At 42.0% G+C, this 25,956-nt stretch overlaps 1 protein-coding gene and 1 long non-coding RNA gene across 6 annotated transcripts; one reads left to right on the forward strand and one right to left on the reverse strand.

Moving 5' to 3' along the window:
• The first annotated feature begins 2,368 nt into the window (after positions 1-2,368).
• Positions 2,369-14,605, forward strand: LOC121533447 (tetratricopeptide repeat protein 39C). 5 transcript variants are annotated; one of them, XR_005994465.1, is made up of 16 exons: positions 2,369-3,155; positions 4,340-4,388; positions 5,731-5,859; positions 6,253-6,367; positions 6,545-6,905; positions 10,554-10,722; positions 10,861-10,954; positions 11,083-11,190; positions 11,296-11,405; positions 11,508-11,631; positions 11,887-11,984; positions 12,145-12,249; positions 12,368-12,406; positions 12,536-12,641; positions 13,815-13,884; positions 14,566-14,605. XR_005994465.1 is itself a non-coding variant. In XM_041839394.1 (15 exons), exons 1-14 carry the CDS (start codon positions 3,013-3,015, stop codon positions 12,638-12,640), a joined length of 1,749 nt encoding a protein of 582 aa, XP_041695328.1. In that variant the 5' UTR covers positions 2,369-3,012; the 3' UTR covers position 12,641; positions 14,566-14,604. The 5 variants fall into 5 exon arrangements, 3 of the variants coding, with proteins under 3 accessions (XP_041695328.1, XP_041695327.1, XP_041695325.1); XR_005994464.1 differs by having other exon boundaries at positions 12,536-13,884; XM_041839394.1 differs by lacking the exon at positions 13,815-13,884 and having other exon boundaries at positions 14,566-14,604.
• Positions 14,606-17,039: 2,434 nt separating this feature from the next.
• Positions 17,040-18,594, reverse strand: LOC121532696. Its single transcript, XR_005994370.2, has 2 exons — positions 17,516-18,594; positions 17,040-17,381 (listed from the first exon to the last, which is right to left on the reverse strand). It is a non-coding gene; the product is annotated as an uncharacterized LOC121532696 (long non-coding RNA).
• Between the last annotated feature and the right edge of the window lie 7,362 nt (positions 18,595-25,956).

The following is a 25,956-nucleotide window of genomic DNA, read 5'->3' on the forward strand; positions in this document are numbered from 1 at the left end:
GCAGTATAACAAAAATTACAATTGCACAAGCTGTTACAATATACTAAAAGTTTAAGTTTAACCAAATGCTTGTTAAAACCAATAAAAGGAATACCAAACTTCAGCCTGAACAATTTTCACCTGAACAGTTTCTCGATATTATGATAGGACTGCAGACAAAATGTATGTACTAGTGAGTAGTAAAATCCAAATGGCCATATAGTCATCATTAAGACTAGGAAGAAGAAGATGTTATTATGGGGTTCAAGGCTCTCCTTCCAGGCTGACTGCTGTAGTCTACTGAGGTTAGTTCTGCACAAAGCTAGGACCCCCTGGCTTGGCACACATCATTTATTCATGCAGGGTGCATTAATGTGTGTCTAATGCACGTCTGGACTTAGCTCATACTGTGACCATGGACTGCAGAGTCCAGACAACATCCTCTCTCTCTCTATCCGCTCTGTATCTCAATCTTGCACATCAAATAAAACATAATGAAATTCTAATATCAATATGCAGGATCCTTTTGGTTTGTTTATATTGTCCTCATAGTTGGGGACACACCCTTGTCACATATCTCACTGCAGCACCCGTCTGTGCTCGCAAGCCAGGAAAAAAGGAACATCAAAATGGTGGATACATAATATATATTTTTTAATTAAATACAGTATCTTATTCTAAACCAGGGGTCTCCAACCTTTTCTAGCATGAGAGCTACACTACATGACTAAAAGTATGTGGACACCTGCTCATCGAACATCTCATTCCAAAATCATGGGCATTAATATGGAGTTGGTTCCCCCTTTGCTGCTATAGCAGCCTCCGCTCTTCTGGAAAGGCTTTCCATTAGATGTTGGAACATTGCTGCGGGGACTTGCTTCCATTCAGCTACAAGAGCATCAGTGAGATCGGGAACTGATGTTGGGCGATTAGGCCTTGCTCGCATTCGGCGTTCCTATTCATCCCAAAGGTGTTCGATGGGGTTGTGGTCAGGCCTCTGTGCAGGCCAGTCAAGTTCTTCCACACCGATCTCAACAAACAATTTCTGTATGGACCTCACTTTCTGCACGGGGGCATTGTCATGCTGAAACAGGAAAGGGCCTTCCCCAAACTGTTGCCACAATGTTGGAAGCACAGAATCGTCTAGAATGTCATTGTATGCTGTAGCGTTAAGAAATAGCCAAATCCACTAAGTTGAAAAGGTGTCCACATACTTTTGTATATATAGTGTACTTTTAAAAAATTAAACATGTCGCGAGCTACTGATTTCTTTCTATACTGAACAAAAATATAAACGCAACATGCAACAATTTCAAAGATTTTACTGAGTTACAGTTTGTGTTTCTTGGCCAAAGCAAGTCTCTTCTTCTTATTGGTGTCCTTTAGTAGTGGTTTCTTTGCAGCAATTCGACCATGAAGGCCTGATTCATGCAGTCTCCTCTGGACAGTTGATGTTGAGATGTGTCTGTTACTTGAACTCTGTGAAGCATTTATTTGGGCTGCAATTTCTGAGGCTGGAAACTCTAATGAACTTATCCTCTGCAGCAGAAGAAACTCTGGGTCTTCCTTTTCTGTGGCGGTCCTCATGAGAGCCAGTTTCATCATAGCGCTTGATGGTTTTTGCGACTGCACTTGAAGAAACTTTGAAAGTTCTTGACATTTTCCAGATTGACTGACCTTCATTCTTAAAGTAATGATGGACTGTCATTTCTCTTTGCTTATTTGAGGTGTTATTGCCATAATATGGACTTGGTCTTTTACCAAATAGGGCTATCTTCTATATACCACCCCTACCTTGTCACAACACAACTGATTGGCTCAAACGCATTAAGAAGGAAAGAAATTCCACAAATTAACTTTTAACAGGGCACACCTGTTAATTGAAATGCATTCCAGGTGACTACCTCATGAAGCTGGTTGAGAGAATGCCAAGAGTGTGCAAAGCTGTCATCAAGTCAAACGGTGGCTACTTTGAAGAATCTCAAAAATAAAATATAATTTGATTTGTTTAACACTTTTTTGGTTACTACATGATTCCATATGTGTTATTTCATAGTTTTGATGTCTTCACTATTATTCTACAATGTAGAAAATAGTAAAAATAAAGAAAAACCCTGGAATGAGTAGGTGTGTCCAACCTTTTGACTGGTATTGTATATATATATATTGTCCATTTTTGGGGGAAACCTGGCTTCCCTTGGCATCCATGAATACACGCCACTGCCTTTCAATGCTGAGGATTGTGAGGTGTGTGTGTCCTTTGATCTGATGTGACCATTGGATGTGACAGTTCACTGCTGTTGTTCTGATGCTCGCGCCTATTGGCTGGCTGTGATGTGAAAGGTTGTTGGTGTCATCAAATTTGCTCTGAGAACTGGAGACAGCAGGACATAGGAAGGTGTACTGAGGAAATAGGCAGCAGGCAGTGTATGCTGAGCCAGCAGACAGTGCGATGGCAGGTTGCTGATTTATCACAGCAGGCTTCATCTTTGAAACCTCCTACTAGAGATGCGCTATACGTTATGACGACAATCAGTTTTTCGACTGACGACAATCATTGCGTGGGGCAGACAAAAAAGCTAAACAGCCCTTTCTTCTTGTTATGTAATAGCATAAAACACAGCAAGGCTGAAAATACATTCATTGTGTGCATTGCAAATATGATGACGACCAGCTAGCAGATTGTAAATTACGAGGAAGAACAGCTATTTCTGAATGAATTTATACCTATTTTAATCATAGAAATAGCATGTAAAGGGTGCATTTGCACGAAGCTCGGATGCGCGCCGAGGATTAATTTAGCTGTGGCCGATTTGCGTCGCCTTCTGAAGAGGTTTTATTGCTGCACCGGTGTGACAACTTCAGAATTTTGTTCGAAAGGAGCGTCTCTCACCTCATTTGTAAGGATATGTCGGCACAGTGGCATCATCAATAACCAAGGTGGGATAGTCTACAGGGAATAATCATTTTGGAACAACATTTTGGCCTGTATTGAATTTATTAATTATATCAAGCAGACGATAGGCATAAACAATGGCGGGCCCCGAGCACTCCCAGCAGCAGCAGGTAGAGGAGAAAGCTGAGCAAATAGACGATGCTGAGCTCGCTCTTCAAGGTATCAACATGCTTCTCAACAACGGATTCAAGGAGAGCGACGAGCTTTTCAGAAAATACAGGTAATATATTTTCATAAAACAGAGCCTATTATATGATCATATGTAGGTGCATCATATTGCTTTACCAATCTAATCATGACAGATAACCTTGAGTCATTATTCAATATTCACATGGAAGTTTATGCAAATGTACCCCCCAACAAATTGAAAGTTGGACAGAAATATTGATAAAACAAAAGAGCTCAGCATATTTCCTTAGAGATCGTACCCATCAGAGCCATACAGGCTATTTATATTCTAGGCCTATACAAGGCTTTGGTACCATTAAAGTATTACAATCTCAGTGGCCAATTGCATTAGTAATTCCCCAAACACACTGTCCAACTAAAGTCCAAAACACAAAGACCATTTGTTATCTTTGGTAGAACACACTGGTGCCAAACATGGTTAGGCATAGTTTTCTTTTAAATTATTAGCCTGTTTGCACCTGTGACTATGATTATTTATTATTCACTCTTAAAGCTGCAGGTAAATGCTACTGAGTTGGTGTAAAATACTGTAATGAAACAGGCAGGGAGTGTACAATATAGGCAAATGAAAGTCTACATTTAAATCTGGCCTTGTCTCTTCAAACTATCCCCCTTCATAGCCCCCCAAACATTAAATAGTAGGCTATGCACTACAGCTTGGCCCTGACATTCCAAACAACAGTTGAAGGGGTAATGGTGACTGAGAAATGGAAGGATAGTGCACTGCACTCACAGCAATCCAGTGCCAACAGGAGAAACTGCCACTTACTGTGCTAATTTTAGCTCCCTGGTTAATCAAGCCTTTCTCCCTCCATGAGTCGCTGATGATGCTGAAACACAGAGGAAAGGACTGAATGTCCCTTTCTGTAAAGCACTATGTGGGAAAACATATCTGGTTCTAATAGTGACTAAGATGTTCATGGTTATTTTTATAACAAATTGATGAATGATTTTTGATCATCAATTATGATCTTGTTTACCTTTAGTTAGTTATCCTTAGTAACATACCTTTTCCTCTTAGTCAATACTCAACACTCACTGGCTACTATTTCCCCTGCTTTCTTGAATTATGTTTGGTATTAGGCAGAAGTAACTGTCTCTATCGCTCTCTCACTTTGTAAGTATTATATTATTTTAGTCATCTTCGCCATACTTTCCATCCTTAATGTGTCTATCGCTCCCTTCCATTAACTCTATGTTGTCCTCTCCCTTCAGGACTCACAGTCCACTGATGAGCTTTGGGGCCAGTTTTGTCAGCTTCCTGGTGAGTTTCCTCAAACTGCATCTTGGCTGCAGGACAGATGTGTTGCCATGACCCCTTGGTTGCCATGACCCCTTGGTTGTTTCCCTGGTGATGGATCACATCCTACCTCTACTGACATTTTCTCTCATGACATCACCACAAGCATGCAAGCTAAGAGAAACAGGGCAAATGAAATGAATCATCCTAACAATGTTAGTGTGTGACATTACACCATACAGTGCATTGAGTGAGTTAGATGTGTCAAGACCACTATTGTCCATTTCCCCTCATTTTAGCCATTACGATAATGGATGCATCTTCAGCTCATCAAAATAATTTTGCTGTGGAGACTATCACTCTTTCTGCAGTGATGTGTTTGTCGCCCTATTGGTCAGTCGGGAGAAAGAGAGAAGGAGACAGAGATTTTCCGCAACATGGTCACAAAACATTCCCCTGTCACTGCCCCTCATGTCAGAGTTGGAGCACCATGAAGCGAGAGATGACGTCATTCTCCTCTGCCCTCCAATGCAAAAAACGCCTGGAAGGATAATGCATCAGTAAAGGACCACTGATGCATAGAGGGCCTCATAGTTGCACTAATGAAAAAGCATTTAAAGAATCTGAAAAGCAAACCACATATTTACAAGGATGGAGGCATACATTGCATTCTGTATGTATCTACTAATCAGTAGATTTATTTCATGACTTCCTCTCTGTGATTCTGGAAACGTTCCAGTTACATATTAAAGTAAATGTTGTTCTCTGACTGACAGTGTGATAAAAGGCAACTGAACAAAGATATTATTGACGAAACAGTGTGGCTCTCACACGTAACACACAGATACAATCCTGATGTCACCGTGTAACACACAGATACACACAATAGGGTCCCGAAGTTCAAATTTCAAGTTTTGTCACATGCACAAGTACAGTGAAATGCCTTTCTTGCAAGCTCTTTCCCAACAATGCAGTAATCAATATCAGTAGTACTATAAAATAAAGTAGAACAAAAACACATGAGAAATTGAAATAAGTAGAACACGAGAAAGTAAGTAAGCTATATACAGGATTAGTTCCAGGGTCCGTGCCAATGTCACTGTGTTCCATGTGCTGTGGCCTAGAAAGGGCTTTTTGTACTGAGCCTGCTTTGTGAAACCATTGTGTAACCCCTGTCTTATAACCCTCCTTCAGTCCGATTACAACACACTTGTTGCCAATACACCCCAATGAAAACTACATCTGGTCCTATTATTAAGTAAACCTGGTCCTTATTGTTTTAATTCATTGCATGAGTGTTTTCACTGTGCCAGTGTTAGCTGAAAAGCTCAAATGTGTTTGTTGTTGTGTGCGTGTGATGTTGCAGAATGCCATGATGACCTTTGAGGAGGAGAAGATGCAGACGGCGTGTGACGACCTGAGGACAACGGAGAAGCTGTGTGAGAGTGACAACGCTGGCGTCATAGAGACAATCAGGAACAAAATCAAGAAGAGCGTGAGTGGACGACTGATTACAGACAGATAGGCAGGGCAGGCAGGCAGGCAGACAGACAGAGATGTTTTATTTACATGGAGCATTTATGTTTAGGATATCCCAACATTGGTCATGTAGCATGCATATCAGTATCAATAATCAAAGCCAAGATGGAAACAATATATCTTTGTTAACAATCTTCTATATTGAGCTTGATATTGGCAACTATGATATCATATCAAACCCACACTAAATATAATTAGTGTAACTCTCTGAAATAGAATGAAGGAATAGAATGGAGACCTGTTTATGATCAACACAGGGGGCTTCTTCATTACATAGCTAGACTGGCTGAGGGTTTAGTTGAGAGTTGATCAGAGAATGACCAGACTGCTGTGTGTTTCTGTCTGTCAGTTGGAGTCCCAGAGGTCAGGGGTCGTGGTTGTGGACCGCCTGCAGCGACAGATCATTGTGGCCGACTGCCAGGTCTACCTCGCTGTACTCTCCTTCGTCAAGCAGGAGCTCTCATGTAATGTATCATTTGTTGAATCCACAATAATTCAATAACAACGATAATGCAATATGATTAATACCAGTCTACTGATTTTGGGGAACATCTGCAAGTAAAATAGGATTCATGAGAGTTAACTGGATTTGATTCTCCATCTCTACTGGACTGCCTCTTACAGTATCTTTTCCTCAACAGCTTACATCAAAGGAGGCTGGATACTCCGTAAGGCCTGGAAGATGTACAATAAGTGCCACAGTGACATCAGTCAGTTGCAGCAGACCTGTGTGAGGCGCTTTTCCTCCCATGAGGAGGACATGTCCTCAGACCAGGCCAATCACAACGTCCCAGTGGAGGGCGCTGTGACTGCAGAGGCCCTGGACCGGCTCAAGGGCTCCGTCAGCTTCGGCTACGGCCTCTTTCACCTCTGCATCTCCATGGTACCACCGCACCTACTCAAGATCATCAATCTGCTGGGGTTCCCTGGCGACCGTCTCCAGGGTTTGTCCTCCCTCATGTATGCCAGTGAGAGTAAGGACATGAAGGCCCCGCTAGCTACGTGAGTAGGAGTATTACATCACTTCTTAGAGGACGAGAGAGCGGAGAGAGAGAGAGAGAGAGACTTACTACACTAAACAAAAATATAAACCCAACAACAATTTCAAAGGTTTTACTGAGTTACAGTTCATATAAGGAAATTAGCCAATTGAAATACATTAATTAGGCCCTAATCTATGGATTTCACATGACTGGGAATACAGATATGCATCTGTTGGTCACAGATACCTTTAAAGAAAAGGTAGGGGCATGGATCAGTAAACCAGTCAGTATCTCGTGTGAGCACCATTTGCCTCATCCAGCACGACACATCTCCTTCGCATAGAGTTGATCAGGTTGTTGATTGTGGCCTGTGGAATGTTGTCCCAGTCCTCTTCAATGGCTGTGCTAAGTTGATGGATATTGGCGGGAACTGGAACACGCTGTCGTACACGTCGATCCAGAGCATCCCAAACATGCTCAATGGGTGACATTTTCTGGTGAGTATGCAGGCCATGGAAGAACTGGGACATTTTCAGCGACATGGGGCCGTGCATTATCATGCTGTTACATGAGGTGATGGCGGCGGATGAATGGCACGACAATGGGCCTCAGGATCTCATCACGGTATCTCTGTGCATTCAAATTGCCATAGATAAAATGCAATTGTGTTTTTTGTCCGTAGTTTATGCCTGCCCATACCATAACCCAGCCACCACCATGGGGCACTCTGTTCACAACATTGACATCAGCAAACCGCTCGCCCACACGACGCCATAGATGCTGTCTGCCATCTGCTCGGTACAGTTGAAACCGGGTTTCATCCGTGAAGAGCACACTTCTCCAGCGTACCAGTGGCCATCGAAGGTGAGCATTTGCCCACTGAAGTCGGTTACGACGACAAACTGCAGTCAGGTCAAGACTCTGGTGAGGACGACGAGCACGCAGATGAGCTTCCCTGAGACGGTTTCTGACAGTTTGTGCAGAAGTTCTTTGGTTGTGCAAACCCACAGTTTCATCAGCTGTCCGGGTGGCTGGTCTCAGACGATCGAGCAGGTGAGAAAGCCGGATGTGGAGGTCCTGGGCTGGCGTGTTTACACGTGGTCTGCGGTTGTGAGGCCTGCATAGTGTTCACCTGTGTAGTAATCATGCTGTTTAATCAGCTTATTGATATGCCACACCTGTCAGGTGGATGAATTATCTTGGCAAAGAAGAAATGCTCACTAACAGGGATGTAAATAAATTTGTGCACAAAATTTGAGATAAATAATATTTTTGTGCGTATGGAAAATTTCTGGGATCTTTTATATCAGCTCATGAAACATGGGACCAACACTTTACATGTTGTGTTTATATTTTTGTTCAGTGTAGTAACTGAAGGGAATTACATTCAAGCAAAGGGAGAAGGAAAGTGATTATGTTCATATTGTTCAGGTCACTGTCAGAGTTCTTTTTACTGCTTGAATGAGCTGATATATGTACAGTGCCTTCAGAAAGTATTCATACCCCTTGACTTATTCCACATTTTGTTGTGTAACTTTTTTTTCCTCTTTCTCACCCATCTACACACAATACCCCATAATGACAAAGTGAAAACATGTTTTTAGACATTATTACAAATTTATTGAAAATGAAATACAGAAATATCTAATTTACATAAGTATTCACACCCCTGGGTCAATACTTTGTAGAAGCTCCTTTCTCTAAGAGTCTCTAAGAGCTTTTGTCTCTAAGAGCTTTGCACACCTGGATTGTACAATATTTGCCCATTATTCTTTAAAAAATTCTTCAAACTCTGTCAAGTTAATTGTTGATCATTGCTTGACCGCCATTTTCAAGTCTTGCCATAGATTTTCAAGCCGATTTTAAGTGAAAACTGTAACTACTGTAGGCCATTCAGGAACATTCAATGTCCTCTTGGTAAGCAACTCCAGTGTAGATTTGGCCTTGTGTTTTCAGTTATTTTCCTGCTGAAAGGTGAATTCGTCTCCCAGTGTCTGTTGGAAAGCAGACTGAACCAGGTTGTCCTCTAGGATTTTGCCTGTGCTTATAGCTGTATTCTGTTTATTTTTATCAAAAAAGAAACTCCCTAGTCCTTGCCGTTGACAAGCATACCCATAACATGATGTAGCCACCACCATGCTTGAAATATAAAGAGTGGTACTCAGTGATGTGTTGTGATGGATTTGCCCCAAACATAACGCTTTGTATTCAGGACAAAAAGTTCATTTATTTGCCAATATTTTTGCAGTATTACTTAAGGATGCATGTTTTAGATTATTTTTTGTTCTGTACAGGAATCCTTATTTTCACTCTGTCATTTAGGTGAGTATTGTGGAGTAACTACAATGTTGTTGATCCATCCTGTTTTCTCATATCACAACCATTAAACTCTTTAACTTTTTTTAAATCACCTTTGGCCTCATGGTGAAGTCCTTGAGCGGTTTTCTTCCTCTCCGGCAACTGAGTTAGGAAGGAAGCCTGTATCTTTGTAGTGACTGGGTGTATTGATACACCATCCAAAGCCTAATTAATAACTTCACCATGCTCAAAGGGATATTTTTTTCACATCTACCAATCAGTGCCCTTCTTTGCGATGCATTGAAAAACCTCCTTGGTCTTTGTGGTTGAATCTGTGCTTGAAATGGATTACTCGATTGAGGGACCTTACAGATAATTGTATGTGTAGGGTACAGAGATGGGGTAGTCATTAAAAAATAATCTTAACCACTATTCATGCAATTTATTATGTGATTTGTTAAGCACATTTTTACTCCTGAACTTATTTAGGCTTGCCATAACAAAGGTGTTGAATACTTATTGACTCAAGACATTTTAGCTTTTCATTTCTTATACATTTCTAACATTTTCTACAAACAAAATTCCACTTTGACATTATGGGGTATTGTGTGTAGATCAGTGACACAAAATCTCAATGTAATCCATTTTAAATTCAGGCTGTAACACAACAAAATGTGGAAAGTAAACGGGGGTGAATACATTCTGAAGGCACTGTAGATATGTCATCATTTGAAAGAAAAGCAGAGCACAGGTCTTGATGTTGATTTGATTTGGGGTGATGCGTTGTGTTACTCTGCATGATCAGCTTCTGCTGACGTGTTTCAGCTCATCTCTTTCCCAGCTCTTGGCACAGTTCTTGTTCCTCCTGTTTCATACATGGCCATCTGTTTTGTCATATCTCATAGAGTATCATAATGGCATATTACAATCATAGTGTATTTATTTAGTGTATAATACAGGGAACCAGGGACAGGTGTTTGATGTAAATGTAAAATTTGAAGTCATAGAGAATTGGGGACATATTGAGTACAATTGCCTGCTGTCAGTGGCAGTTGAATGGTGACTTATAATGACTAGTAGATCTAAGAATAGCAATAATCATGCCCAAGCTTAATGTCTAGTGGTGAAAAAGGGCCCTGAGACAGAAACTACCATTTGCTATTTATGAAATGTAGATGGTGTTTTACCAAATTACTGCAGTGGGGTTCAATTTTGTTCTATACGACAAAGCTCTAATTTGACAAGAAAGTAAACCTGGTTGCATGTTAACTATCTTAACAAAGTCGAATGTACTGTAATCAATATTTATTAAAAACATCTTAAATTGTCATTCAAACAAATCGTTTGCATCTCTCTCTCCCCTGCCCAGATTGGCCCTCCTGTGGTACCACACAGTAGTGCTGCCCTTCTTTGCTCTGGATGGTTCTGACACTCAGGCAGGCCTGGAGGAAGCCAAGGCCATTCTGCAGAGGAAGGCTGTGGTCTACCCCAATTCCTCCCTCTTCATGTTCTTTAAAGGACGGGTTCAGAGGTTAGAGGTGAGCATGGGGTCATCTGAAGGTTAAATAACAGTATGCTGCCGTTTAGTGTTGTACAGTACAGGACAGTAAGTTGTTGTAGCTCGTAATTGTGTCAAGTGATGAGTTGTGTGCTATCTCTATCTCATCTATCTCCAGTGCCAAATTAACAATGCTCTGGTGTCCTTCCATGATGCACTAGAGCTCGCATCAGACCAAAGAGAGATTCAGCACGTGTGTCTCTATGAAATCGGTACTTGTTTCCCTCACATACATGCATGCCAACCTTGAAATGAGCACCCAGACACTCATCATGTACTGTTTACAGTCACTGAGAGACAAATCCCTCTGTTGTACCCATTTGTCTTGTCTTGACTTCAGGCTGGTGCAGTATGATAGAGATGAACTTTGAGGATGCATTCAGGTCGTTTGAGAGGCTGAAGAATGAGTCCCGGTGGTCACAGTGTTACTATGCCTACCTGACTGGAGGTGAGAGAGCCACTGCTCCAGTAACCTGTGGAGCATTGATCGGTCATCATCATTATTTAATCTTCATCTAAACAAAGTTCTCACACTCTAAACCCCCCTGTAAAGTATGTCAGGGAGCTGCAGGGGACTTGGATGGTGCCAAGTGTGTCTTCAAAGATGTCCAGAAACTGTTCAAGAGAAAGAACAACCAGATTGAGCAGTTTGCCCTCAAGCGGGTGGGTCATTTTCATCCAAATGTATTGAACATATCTTTATCCACACTTTGTGAAACTAATAACCATGAACCCTCTCCCATTCTCTGCCCCACCGTACTGCAGGCGGAGAGACTGAGGAAGATGTCTCCCACCAGAGAGCTGTGCATTCTGGGAGTCATAGAGGTGCTGTACCTGTGGAAGGCTCTGCCCAACTGTTCTTCCTCCAAACTGCAGCTAATGAATCAGGGTAAGGGCTGGAGCTTTTCCCAACCTTCATACATCCTTTACATGTCATCATATCTAAACAGCAATACAACAGGCGTAAGCTTTCTATTACACTATTTAAAAAAAATATGAAATTCTTAAATGCTTCATAGAGAGAAGACTGAATCTCTTAGTCAAGGAGTTTCTTATGACACAGTGGGGTGCTTACCACTGTACTAACACATTATGAAGTTTTTCACAATTTCTGTGTTTAAGACATCGTTCCCTCTCTTTGTAGTGTTACAGAGTGTGGATGACGCATCGTGCAGGGCTCTGAAAAACCTCCTTCTTGGTTCCATCCACAAATGCCATGGAAATAATAAAGATGCTATCCAGGTAATTAGATCATTTGTACCTGAGCACATTATTGTACTGTCATTATATTATCGTATACCAGTACAAGCAATTAAGCACTTATTAGTTATTCATTATCTATGTATTTGTGCTGAATTATTATATAATTAGATTTTCCTTTGGTCTTTCTCCTCCCATCTAGTCATTCCAGCTAGCAGCCAGAGATGAGTTTGGTCGACAGACCAACTCTTATGTGCAGCCATATTCCTGCTATGAGCTTGGATGTGTCCTGCTTGCCCAGCCAGAGGTGAGGATATCTCAACTCAGACAATCTGTGCATATGTGTGTTTGTTGTCAACATTTAATTAAGGTATTTATCTCAATAAACTAATGAGATGGTTTTTTTGCATTGTGTTTCTATCCAGACGGTGGGAAAAGGGAGAGCATTTCTGCTTCAGGCAAAGGTACAGTTATCAGATTACATGTATATGAATAGTTAGGGATTTCCTGTTTGAATTTACTGGTACCAACAACCTGTCTTAACAGTCCATTCTGATTGTGAGCTCATCATTGTGTTCTCTGGTCTGCCACAGGAGGATTATGCAGGCTATGACTTTGAGAACAGACTTCACGTGCGCATCCACTCAGCCATGGCCTCGCTGAAGGAAGTGGTACCTCAAAGACCCGCCGACCACTGATGTAATAATAACTCAGCCTCCAGCTGTGCAATCGATGATACGGGAAGCATGGCTTTCATTATACATTGAAAGTCATTCAAAACCACAGTATGACAGTCTAATCAGACAAAATATTTTTTTTATTTTCTTATACACACATCCAAATAGAATAAACCAACAATTTCATAGTCAATACCAATTTTCTTCTTAATCTAGTGTATTTGGGTTTTTTTAATCTTGCAACCCTTCCTTCCATTCTGTGGACCATACATAGGATACAAGTAACTTCTTGAAGAGGCACACCTTATTCCCATTTCAGGTTTTCTTGACCATAGGTAATAATAGTACAGTTAACAGTAGGTAACTTTGTCTTTTTGTTCTTGTCATATTCTTGGGAAGACACGTACAAGAGTTGTTAGTTTGAGTATAACCCTAAATCAAGTGGTCAAATTGTAGTCTTACAAAGGTTCGAGAACGTATTAGTTGTTGCTGCTGTAGTACCCTCTCATTGACCAATATCCATACAGTTATCTTCTCTCCTCTGGTTTCTTAGAAATGTGTCCTTTATTAAATAACAAAATGTTGCTTGTCATGCTGCCAACAAACATTTTGATCAATAGATAATTTTTCTGTGATGAGAAAGTGTTAGTGAAGTCACAAAGTGACAACAGCTCTAAAAATGATTGAACAAGAACTTTGTGGCCTGCTACCTTTTAGTATTGTATCACGCAGCGTGCCATGGAATGTGTACCATACCATGCAGTAAAAACTTTTCATATTGAAGTCCGGTACCTTGAATCCAGAATAGTATGAAATTGCTATTACATTTTTTCTGACATTCACATTATAGCTTACAAGTAAAATGTATTGTGACATTTTAGCACAATACAATGTCCAAACAATGTTATAGATTAACATTATTTATTTTTGTTTCTAAGCAGTGGGCATTGATCTGCACACTATGCATGGTATTAGTGACCCAGGGACCTGAAAGCTTATTTTCAAAAACGTTGTTTTCCTGAGATACTTTGGATGACAACACCCTTATCAGGACACAAAACACATTTATATTCATATTTACTCTGGTTTTTAACAAAATGCAACAAGGTCCTATTAACTACAGGCATTGTAATAACCACAGTAGGCTTTAAGTTATTCAAACTGCACATTAAAGTTTGATATTCTGTCATTTTAGTATGATCAGGCTTTTCTAGCATCAGGCCACACTGATGATGAGTGAACCATTCAAGACACTCTAAAACAAGGTATTGTATCACTCTTTTTATAATCACTCTGAGGTATGGTCACCAAGCAATAAAAAGCAAAAATAGTCTGCTCGTTTTACACTGGAAGTTTGATTAGCTGTCACATACTTGTGTCCCACTTTAAAACAAACAACAAATTATAAAGGCTTAACACAAGCACTACATAGCACAAATCATTTATTAGCAAATTCATACTACATGAGGGTGATAAACTCTCTTTAATTCAAACTACATGAAGGATGATATAAACAATCTTTAAATCATACTATACTGAACAAAAATATAAACGCAACATGTAAAGTGTTGGTCCCATTTTTCATGAGCTGAAATAAAATATACCAGAACTGTTCCATACGTACAAAAAGCTTATTTCTCTCATATTTTGTGCACAAATTTGTTTACATCCCTGTTAGTGAGCATTTCCCCTTTGCCAAGATAAACCATCCACCTGACAGGTGTGGCATATCAAGAAGCTGATTAAACAGCATGATCATTACACAGGTGCACCTTGTGCTGGGGACAATAAAAGGCCACTCTAAAATGTGCAGTTTTGTCACACAACACAATGCCACAGATGTCTCAAGTTTTGAGAGAGCATGCAATTGGAATGTCCAACAGAGGTGTTGCCAGATAATTGAATGTTAATTTCGCTACCGTAAGCCGCCTCCAATGTCGTTTTAGAGAATTTGGCAGTACATCCAACCGGCCTCACAACCGCAGACCATGTGTAACCACACCAGCCCAGGACCTCCACATCCGGCTTCTTCACCTGCGGGATCGTCTGAGGAGGGGGAGGGTGCTGAAGGGGATTTCTGTCTGTAATAAAGCCCTGTTGGGGGGAGAGAAAAAAACTCAGTGGGTGGACCTGGCTCCCAAGTGGGTGGGCCTATGGCTACGCCCCTGCCCAGTCATGTGAAATCCATAGATTAGGGCCTATTGAATTGATTTCAATTGACATTTCCTTCTATGAACTGTAACTCAGTAAAATATTTGAAATTGTTGCATGTTGCATTTATATTTTTGTTCAGTATACATGAAGAGGGATATAAATGGTCTTTGCATCTTGTGCTTGTCAAATGTGGAATAACCCCTTGCCACCCTTCATATAGCATGGCATATTCTTATGAATTATTTCTGAAACGTCTATATAACGGCTTCAATATACTATGTTCTGGATAAAGTGGGACTCTTTTTCATGTTCAAGGTTGTGTATGAGCACATTGTTTTATCTACACTAAAGTCAGTCACTGACCTCCCATCTCCTCCTATGATTGTGTAAAGGGATGTAAGATGTGGTGTGATGTATACGTTTTGACTACTGAGTGTGTGACCAGTAAGTGATGATATAAAGTAAGTTCACAGCTGTAAGAGCAAAGTGTCTTATAATGACATGTAATAATGAGTTAAATGTCATTATATGTATACCAAAAAAAACGGGGATATTCCTTTCTTAGAAAAGTGCTCTATCCACTTTGTTGTGGGGTTGTGGAGGATGATGTGAATGGAGATGGTTCCATTGTAACAGGAAAGTGTTCCTATGTGGTGTTGTCAGAGCTCTACAAACTTCAATAAAGTGTTGTCAATTAAACCTGCATTTCGAATGCGCTGTTTCACTTTTATGCTGATAACATCGGTCTTGTGGCTTAATTTATGTCAATATGAAAAACAGAACCGTTTCTTTGATTAGTTGGCACCATATGGAGGTGGAGGGGGCAACTTCAGATGGAACGCATTGTGATCTAAAGCTCTGATGCATAGCCTAATAATGACATTCCCACGTGTGCGCCACGCCCGTTATTATGACGAACTGCCTAATTTTTTACTGATGTATTACATTGTTACCTCTTGGTAAATTCACGTGACAACATATTTCTTTGCATTTGGAATACGGGAATAGAAAATAGGACGTTTTTTCGCAGAGTAAGTAACCTAGGCCTACTTTTCAGACAAACACAGACAACCTACATGGAATAGTTGCACTTAGAAATTTAAATGAAATATGCTCAGAAGCTGATGTGTTCCTTATATCAAGTAATAGGCCGATATATTTGATTCATTTAATTGATTTAATATTTCCCTTCAGGAGAATTCTCTCAACGAGGTGATCCTCCGTTAAAGATGTCCTACAGATATTCTGCCAAAGTCAAAGTGCCTCCGGGCTTGAGGACTCTTTTGGAAGGCCTCGGTCGGTCAGTGGTGAAAAGACGGCCAGATTCCATCTCACAGTTTGCTACATTTTACTTCGCAGAGCTATTGCACTTCAGGACAGGTACACATGTTTGTTGAGAATAACTCATTTTTTTAAAACAAATGTCATGAAATATGTTGTGAAAACTGAAGTAACAGGTTTCATTGCTATGTTGTGTACAGAAAATCAAACTCTTGCCATCAACGACCTTGTGAGAGAATTCAATGCAACTAAAGGTAGGCCTAACTAGATAATATATCATAATGATAAGGCCATGCCCAAGTATCAAAACAGGTACCAGGGGCCTCATGTACAAAGACTTGCGTTGAATTCATACTAAAACATTGCGTATGGACAAAGCCATAAATGTGCGTACGCACCAAAAAAATCTGATGTATGAATCTCTGCGTACGCAGCATTCCACATACATTCTCTTTGTACATCCCAATCAACGCGAAATTGAGCGCACATGCACGAGCACCACACCACACCCTGTCTCCTCCCTCAATTAAATCAATTTAAATATGGTAATTAGTCCAATTTGGCAAAAGAAACCTGCAAGAACATGGCTAAAGCAAGCAAGAAATGAAATTTCACTGAAAACGAATTAGAGGTGCTACTATCAGAGGTAGAAACAAGAAAAAATATTTTATTTGGAAATCTGTCCTCTGGAATTAATAACAAAAGAAAGAAAAAAGAGTGGGCGAGTTTGTCTGATGCCGTCAACGCGGTGGGATCTGAGAGTCGCACCGTAAATGAACTGAAGAAGAAATGGTCAGACATAAAGGTGGAAGTTAAGCGGAGAACTGCTGCGCACCGACAAAGTGTGGGCAGAACAGGCGGTGGTACAGGGACCGATGAACTTGCACCCTTTGATCAGAGAGTTGCCTCTATTGTAGGAGACACGTTCATCTCTGGAATCGTATCCGCTGATGTAGGAGACTCGGATATACTACAGGACTGCCAGCAAGGTGACTCAGATTTATTTCCTTAACTTTGATATACATAGCCAGCCACCGTTTAATTTTAAAATGCATGCAATATAGCAAAAGGTACACCAGAGATTTCACGTATCCACTGCTTTTATTGCAAATGCGTGTACCCATTAATAAGGAACAGACTCAAATTACTGTTAAGATGTGCCTGTGTTTAATTGGACTTAGGAACCGCAGGAACGTCCACTGGCACGCACTCAGAGTCCGCACCACCTGAGCAGCCAGAGCCCATTCAGTCCAGCGTCTCCCGTGTCTCTAATGTTCCCCCCAGTGCTGAAGCCCGTCCATCTGGCCGTGTCTTGACGCATGCTGTTCTGGAGTCACAACAACAAATTGTTAGGGCCATTGCAGAAATGAACAGTCACCTTAAAAATGTCACTGACGCACTCACAGAAATAAGCCATTCATTAAAAGAATTGGTAAAAAAATGAACTTTGTGTCTGAGTACCATTTATATTGTCGCAATTACACGTTGACGTGTCCTGGGTCAGGGTCATCTGGCGGTGCCCCCACCTCACCAAGGGGTATGCCATGCCTGTGCGCGACATTGTGCAGCACTCCACAGGCCAGTATGATGCGGCAAACCTTGTCAGGGCGGTATAACAGCATCCCCCCGGTCCTGTCAAGGCAGCGCCACCGACATTTCAGCTGCCCAATCGCCCGCTCCACAACTGACCGAGTGCGGGAATGGGCATCATTGTATCTGCGCTCTCGGTCAGTTTGTGGGTTGGTGAGGGGGGTTAACAGCCACGTCTTTAGTGGATAACCACTGTCTCCTGATGGGCAGTAATAATAATTACAGACACAAACATTTTACTTTTAGATAGAACCATACATTTAAATGCATAACTTACCAAGTAGCCAGCCACCCATCGCGCACCCTGCCAGCTTGGAGTCTCATCCCAACCATGCTGTTTGTAAGGATATATTAATCATGGGTTGACCCTGGCCACCTTGCCACAATATTTGTTAGGCGCATTTGTGCATCACATATAATCTGCACATTTATTGAATGGAAATGTTTCCGATTCACATATGCAAATTCGTCTTCAGATGGCGCCTTTATAGCAATATGTGTGCAGTCGATCGCTCCGATTACATTAGGAAAACCGGCTATCGCTGCAAATTGCGCTTTGATGTTTGGCTGGTCACCTGCATCGTATGGGAACGTTATATACCTGGTAGACAAGCGGATGATGCCGTCCCATACAGGTGGCATTGCACGGCTCAAACACGACTGGCTTATTCCTGAGCGGTCTGCCAGTTCTCTTTGGAAAGAACCGGTTGCTAGGAAACCAAGTGTAGTAAGCACCTGTAAAGGAACGGGTAATGCGTGGCTCCTCACTGTCTCTCTTTCCAAATTCGGACCCAACTCAGCGCAGAGCTCCAAGAGTATAGCCCTTGGAAATCTGAAACGGCTGATGAGCCAGTCATCGTCGTGGGCCAGAAAATCACCGTGGTCCCTAAAAACTCGTTCTCTCCGGATTTGTCCATTGAAAATGTCTTCTAATAAAGCCAAAGCTGCCATTGCTAGGCGGGTTGTATCAATTTTCACATCCTTTATATATGTTCTTACTTAATTGCATAATTAATAGAATATTCTAATAAGACTCGTGTGACAATAATATGGCAAATCATTTATCAATTACAAATTATAAGCAATATCTGGCAGGTGCGATAGAACAGTTCGTAGTGTAATGTTTGCCACTTCACTTTATTGCCTCTATGAGTCGCCAACGGACAAACATCACAAAAATGTACGTACGCCAGGCCTGAAGTTTACGTGGAAGAACGCACATTCTTACGTTAATTTCACTGTTAGTACATCTGACCGTGAACGTGAAAGCTGGCGTACGCCGTGTTTTCGTGCGTACGCAAGATTGATACATGAGGCCCCAGAAGAGTAGCCTACTGTAATAAAGATGGAAAGTCCATGGCAGCACAAATCATTAATCATGTGACTATTACAAATCTCCTGGTTTTGTAAATTCAAAGTCAATCAAATACCTTTACCCTTATATTTCTTTTTCTCTTATAGTGCCTAAGTTCTCAAGTCATGGCATTGGAGCTGTGATTGCTCCGCTGGCAGTTCAGAATGAAAGTGCCACAGCAGTCTCTCCTGGTGGTCAATATGTCCAAACATTTGGAATTTACCCTCCGGCCGGGATTTTCCCAACTCTTCCCAGTATTCCAGGAGTGGAGGAGCAGGATGCTGAGCAGCCCTGGGTCCACAGCCAGGACATTCTGTACACTGTCACAACGTTGCCTGGTCTATCAGGCTCAGAAGAAGCTGCACAAGCAACCTCCCTGGCAAGCCAATACCTCAATGACTCTGGCCTCCAGAGAAGTCTGCAGGCAGTTACCTCTAACGTGTCCCCTCACCCCATCTCAACAGAGCAGGCCGAAGATGTAGTCGTCTTCTGCAGGAAATCCATCAATGACTGCATGACGGCTACCTGTGATATTAACTCTGCTGCTCCAGACCAGTGCCAGCGAACCAAGTCAGCTTTCTTCGAGAGGGTCCCACTGAGTGAGATCTATCACATATCTAATGCTGTTCTGATTAGGACACCTTCTGTGCCCTGCGAGTACATGATTGTGGTGCAGTCAGATAAGGTCCCAAAGACCATAGTGTTTCAGAGAGTCTTATCAGTCAGTAAGAAAATGAGGAATGCTCAAACAGCAGCAGCTTGTGGTGACGCCACTGGTGCCCCAGGTAACACCCAGCCTGAAAGCACACCCTGTTTCACGCCACCTACAGCCCCATCGCAGGTGGTCAAAGATCAGCCAGCCACCCAATTGGTCACGCCCCTAGTGCTGACTGAGGACACTCAGCTTTCTGGTGATGGAAATAGGGATTTCTTAACCCATTCTGGTTGGAATCCACTTTCACCTGGAGACAATTCTGTTTACAAGCACATGGACATAAATACAGCATTACCTGATCCAAATGCCTACAACCCCATACATCAATGAAATGATAGTGGATCAAATGAACCGGGTGAATGTAGATGTTTCAACCAGGGTGTCAGATGATATAATAGCCCCTGGTATTATGAGGCCCGTCAACTCAGCACTTCAGGATGGATGTTTCCCCAGTGCAGTACCTGATGTGAACGGGTACAACCCCTACATGAATGAGATGATAGTGGATAAAATGAAAGGGGTGAACTTTGGTGTTTTACCCAAGGTGTCAGATGAGATGACAGGCTTCAATGTTATGGGACCACCCATCTCAGCACCACTGGAGACAAAGGATACAAGTGTGGTGAACACTCCTGTGTGCCAACATATTTCAGCTCCACAAGAAGCAAGTGTCCCCAGTTTGGTGTATCCTCCAACACCACAGGTAACAACTGGAGCCACCTTCATGCAACCACGTGTTTCACCAGCAGAAGAAATAAGTGTTCCTAGTTTGGTGTATCCTCCAATTTCAGCTGGACAGGGGGCTAATACACCCAGTTTGGTGCTCCCGCCTATTTCCATTGCTCATGAAACTGGAGCACTCCCATTGCTTAGCCCTCCTATTGTGCCAACCATGGCAGCACCAAGAGCAGCCACTTTACCAAACCCCTATGTAACAGCTCCACAGAAAACAACAGCCACTCTGCTTTATCCCTCAATATTGGCCCAGGAGGAAACAAGACCCCCTTCATTCCCCCAGGCCACGGTTGCCCACCTGCATCAGTGCACTGGTCGGAATGCAGAAGCATTCCATGTGAATGAGGAGAACAGAAGAACACCCTATATGATTCCACTGGTCTCCCAAAGCATTATGGGAGTGCCACATATGTATGTTCAACCACAACAACCCCAGTTAATTCACAGCTGGTCCAGAGAAGCATGTAAGTTGAATAATGATTGGTTGTAAAAGGACAATATACAGTTGAAGTCGGAGGTTTACATACACTTAGGTTGGAGTCATTCAAACTTGTTTTTCAACCAATCCACACATTTCTTGTTAACAAACTATCGTTTTGGCAAGTCGGTTAGGACATCTACTTTGTGCATGACACAAGTAATTTTTCCAACAATTGTTTACAGACAATTATTTCACTTACAATTCAATGTATCACAATTCCAGTGGGTCAGAAGTTTACATACACTAAGTTGACTGCCTTTAAACAGCTTGGAAAATTCCAGAAAATGATGTCATGGCGTTAGAAGCTTCTGATAGGCTAATTGACATCATTTGAGTCAATTGGAGGTGTACCTGTGGATGTATTTCAAGGCCTACCTTCAAACTCAGTGCCTCTTTGCTTGACATCATGGGAAAATGAAAAGAAATCAGCCGTCATACCGCTCAAGAAGGAGACGCATTCTGTCTCCTAGAGATGAATGTACTTTGAACGTAAAGTTGTGGCAAAATGGCTTAAGGACAACAAAGTCAAGGTATTGGAGTGGTCATCACAAAGCCCTAACCTCAATCCTATAGAAAATGTGTTGGCAGAACTGAAAAAGTGTGTGCGAGTAAGGAGGCCTACAAACTGGATTCAGTTACACCAGCTCTGTCAGGAGGAATGGGCCAAAATTCACCCAACTTATTGTGGGAAGCTTGTGGAACGCTACCCGACACGTTTGACCCAAGTTAAACAATTTAAAGGCAATGCTACCAAATACTAATTGAGTGTATGTAAACTTCTGACACACTGGGAATGTGATAAAATAAATAAAAGCTTAAATAAATAATTCTCTCTACTATTATTCTGACATTTCACATTCTTAAAATAAAGTGGTGATCCTAACTGACCTAAGACAGGGAATTTTTACTAGGATTAAATGTCAGGAATTGTGAAAAACTGAGTTTAAATGTCTTTGGCTAAGGTGTATGTAAACTTCCGACTTCAACTGTAGTATGCTCTTTTTGATCATACCTACCCAAATGTACCAATTGTAGTTCATCACCCTCTTTGTGTTGTTATTGTCAGTAACCCCCTTAACAAATCTCCTCTATTATCATCCTGTAGATTCACAAAGGCCATGTGACACAGCACCTACTGGAGCCATGCCAGAGTGCCAGTATGTTACACCTGAAGCATGTGGTAGCACCTGGAGACTCTGCCACCTGGCACGCCCTGAGACTATGGCCGGGATGCCAACAGCTGTGGCTTTCCCAGGAGGATCTAGGATTGTGATTGGCTGTGGGCAAGACTACAACCCTGACCAGACCAACTTGCCAATGTACCAGAACTTTGGGCCCTGTTTCAGCTCCCATCACGTATCTATGGGTGGTGCCAGCTCGTTTCAAACCCTCTGCCCAATGAGTGGTGCCTACATGCCAGTCATGCCTACGGCCCCTACCTTCAAACCCTCAGACCATCGCTGCTACCAGGGTTCCCCTGATGTGATCCCTCCACATTATGTACGGATCAACAGCCCAACTCACAGTGTTGCCTCTTACCCTTGCCCAACTCCATCATCCCCACATTATGTACGGATCAACAGCCCAACTCAGTGTTGCCTCTTACCCTTGCCCTATTCCATCATCCATGCAGCCCCAGGGCTTTGCCTATGCTCCTGTCCACATGTATGGTCCCCGCAGTGAAACTGGGAATGCATTGTCATCCACCTTCAATGTGAGGACCCATGCAGGCCACCAGAAAGGGACAGCAGAACACTGCAGAGAGACCAGCAACATGCTAACGGGTGAAAATCCAAATGTGCAGAATTATTCTGGTATATGACAATTATTATTATTTCTATTTTTTGATGGTAGATCAGCTTTAATATTGCAGATAGATTATGGCTTCCATTAATGTAATTGTCTGCATAATTTCCAATCCCCCATATATTTGTTATATATACACACACACAGTACCAGACAAATGTTTGGACACACCTACTCATTCAAGGGTTTTTCTTTATTTTTACATTGTAGAATAATAGTGAAGACATCAACACAATGAAATAACACATATGGAATCATGTAGTAACCAAAGAAGTGTTAAACAAATCCAAATATATTTGAGATTCTTCAAATAGCCACCCTTTGCCTTGATGACAGCTTTGCACACTCTTGGCATTCTCTCAACCAGCTTCATGAGGTAGTCACCTGGAATGCATTTCAATTAACAGGTGTGCCCTCTTGAACAGCTCAAAAAAGCAAAGAGAAACGACAGTCCATCATTTCTTTAAGACATGAAGGTCAGTCAATACGGAACATTTCAAGAACTTTGAAAGTGTCTTCAAGTGCAGTCGCAAAAACCATCAAGCGCTATGATGAAACTGGCTTTCATGAGGACTGCTACAGGAATGGAAGACCCAGAGTTACCTCTGCTGCAGAGGATAAGTTCATTAGAGTTACCAGCCTCATAAATTGCAGACCAAATAAATGCTTCAGAGCAGGGGCGGTGTGTTCATTAGGGCGATATGGGCGACGCACTGCCAAACGGGAAAAGGAAGGGATTTTTTTTCTAATCAATTATATCACGGCAACAGTAGTTATCAGTGTTCTAATCTAGACGTCTGATCTGCCACTAAATGTCCAATCAGGCTAAAGTCGTGCTTCAAATGGCCCCGCCCGTTTTGGGGCGATTTCAGTCAGGTTGAAAATCGCCCCAGAAGTCTCTCATAGACTCTCATGTAAAATCTTTTTTTTTTCAAATATCAGAGCTTTCAATACAATCTCTATGGGTTCCGGGAGGGCTTGCACTTACGCGCTTTCGTCATACGTAACATAACCATGAACATAACTAAGAAAAGAGCGGGTAGCAGCGTCAATCAATTCACGTACTACTGTCAAGATGGCTAGCGTTCAGTGCAACTCGATTGTCTCTTTGAAAGAAGTTCCTTTTTGTCGGCGAACAAATCAAGATAAATTGGCAACGAAACAATTAGGACCTCCCAGACCAAATTAAATAATTCAACAGGTTTCTACTAAAGGGGGAAAGTCCTACACCCGAGGATTTTCCAAAAATTGGTACGAACGAAAAACCTGGCTAGCAGGCTGCGATGTAGCTAATGCAGTCTTCTGCTACCCCTGCTTACTCTTTCACCCTGAAGGCGGCACGGCAGACAGCACCGCTTGGACAGCGACTGGTGTAACGGACATGCACCATCTTTCAGAAAAGATTAAGAAACATGAGCTGTCAAAGACCCACATGGATAGCTGTTTGAGATTGTCTGCTTTGGGGAGAGTGAACATTGCCACTCAACTGGATGAGGGATACAGGCTAGCTGTCCGCCGCCACAACGATGAGGTTAGCAAGAACCGCCACATCCTCAGCCGGCTAATCCAGTGTGTGAAGTTTTGCGGAGTGTTTGAGTTAGCTTTGCGAGGCAAAGATGAAACTGAGGGCTCCACCAACCCTGGTATTTTTCTTGGACTTGTCAACTTTGTGGCACAATTAGATGAGGTGTTTGATGACCATCTTAAAAATGCTAAAGTTTTCAAGGGCACATCAAAGACCATTCAAAACGAGCTACTGGAGTGTATGCTAGCGGTCATGAGGGAACATATTGTGGAGGAGGTGAAGTCGGCGAACTTCGTAGCTATCCAAGCTGACGAGACCACGGACGTTTCTACACAGACACAGCTGGTGCTTGTGCTGAGGTACATAGATAGCAACCACAAAGTGCAGGAGCGCTTTTTTGAGTTCCTTCCCATCTCGGAATCAACCTCAGTCTCAATCGCCAGTGTGCTTTTGGAGAGACTGAACGGTCTTTTGCCGACGACGAGAAAGTCAAACTCAAAATCATGCCCCCACGTCGACATTCTGTACCAGAAGCTACAGAAGAAGGACATCGATGCTGTCTTCATCAAACGTGCCCTCGACAGCTTCACAAGCAGTGTGCAGGCCATAAGGTAAGATTAAACAATATCATTCGATCTTTCTCAAAGCAGAGCTTTATTTGAAAATGTATGCATGAAAGGAGACTGCATTTGTGTTTGAAATTACATTATTCTCATTATATATGGCCAGTGGTGTAATCTAGCTTATTTTATATACTATGTGTACTGTACAGTGGTGCTCATAAGTGTATGAACACATTCTAAAGTTGACTAAAAAGAGGAATACAAAAATAAAAAAATAATCTTTTGGAAATTGATCTTAATGACTTAATTAAAAAAGTTGGAAAATCCAACCTTTAAGGACACCAATTTTCTTTTCTTTTTTATTCCTCTTTTTAGTCAACTTTAGCATGGGCTCATATGCTTATGAGCACCACTGTATACTGTGCTGAACATCCAGGCTATGTGAGACACAAAGGCTAACTTAAACACTAAAGACTTTATGCATCCCTGCCCATTTTAAGAGGAACTGAAGTATTTGTACTATACATGGATACATTGCATATACCTGTGCATCACATAGACAACAATACTGTACAAAGACAACAAACACATTGGTCTGTTTGCCTTCAGGGACTCCTCTCAACAGCAGCTGCAAGAAGCAACAGGAGCCAAAAGACCCAGAACAGCTTTGAGAGAAGAGGAGAAGCAGAGGCTGTCTGAAGAGGTCTGCAACACCATCCTGGATCACACCAAAGAAAGGTTCTCTTTCTCTGGCCACCTTGTGAGTGCTACCTTACTGCAAGCAGACATGTTTGAAAGGTACTGCCATTCATTTCCTGATGAGGCTCTGAATGCCACTGTGAATGCATACCCCATGCTGAGCAAGGCAAAGCTCAAGACAGAACTATCTCTGATCTATGAGAATCCTGAATTCAAGGGCTGCTGTGGTGCACTGGCACTGTACCAGGTTCTCATGAGCTACAACCTCCAGGAGACGTTCTCTGAGACTGTGACTCTGTTGAACATCCTCATAACTACTCCCATGACAACAGCTGAAGCTGAGAGATGTTTCTCAAATTTGACACGAGTTAAGACATTCCTGCGAAATTCAATGGGCCAGGAACGTCTGAATGCACTGGCCATGCTTTCCATGG

The sequence above is a fragment of the Coregonus clupeaformis genome, chromosome 20 (assembly GCF_020615455.1).
Source record: "Coregonus clupeaformis isolate EN_2021a chromosome 20, ASM2061545v1, whole genome shotgun sequence".
NCBI lineage: Eukaryota > Metazoa > Chordata > Actinopteri > Salmoniformes > Salmonidae > Coregonus > Coregonus clupeaformis.

Bases quoted from the DNA above. Each gene is read 5' to 3' on its own strand.
- LOC121533447 (XM_041839394.1), top strand. From the start codon at position 3,013: ATGGCGGGCCCCGAGCACTCCCAGCAGCAGCAGGTAGAGGAGAAAGCT. The intron at 6,368-6,544 runs GTAATGTATCAT...TTTCCTCAACAG, and splicing joins CGTCAAGCAGGAGCTCTCAT to CTTACATCAAAGGAGGCTGG. The intron at 10,955-11,082 runs GTACTTGTTTCC...TCTTGACTTCAG, and splicing joins CGTGTGTCTCTATGAAATCG to GCTGGTGCAGTATGATAGAG.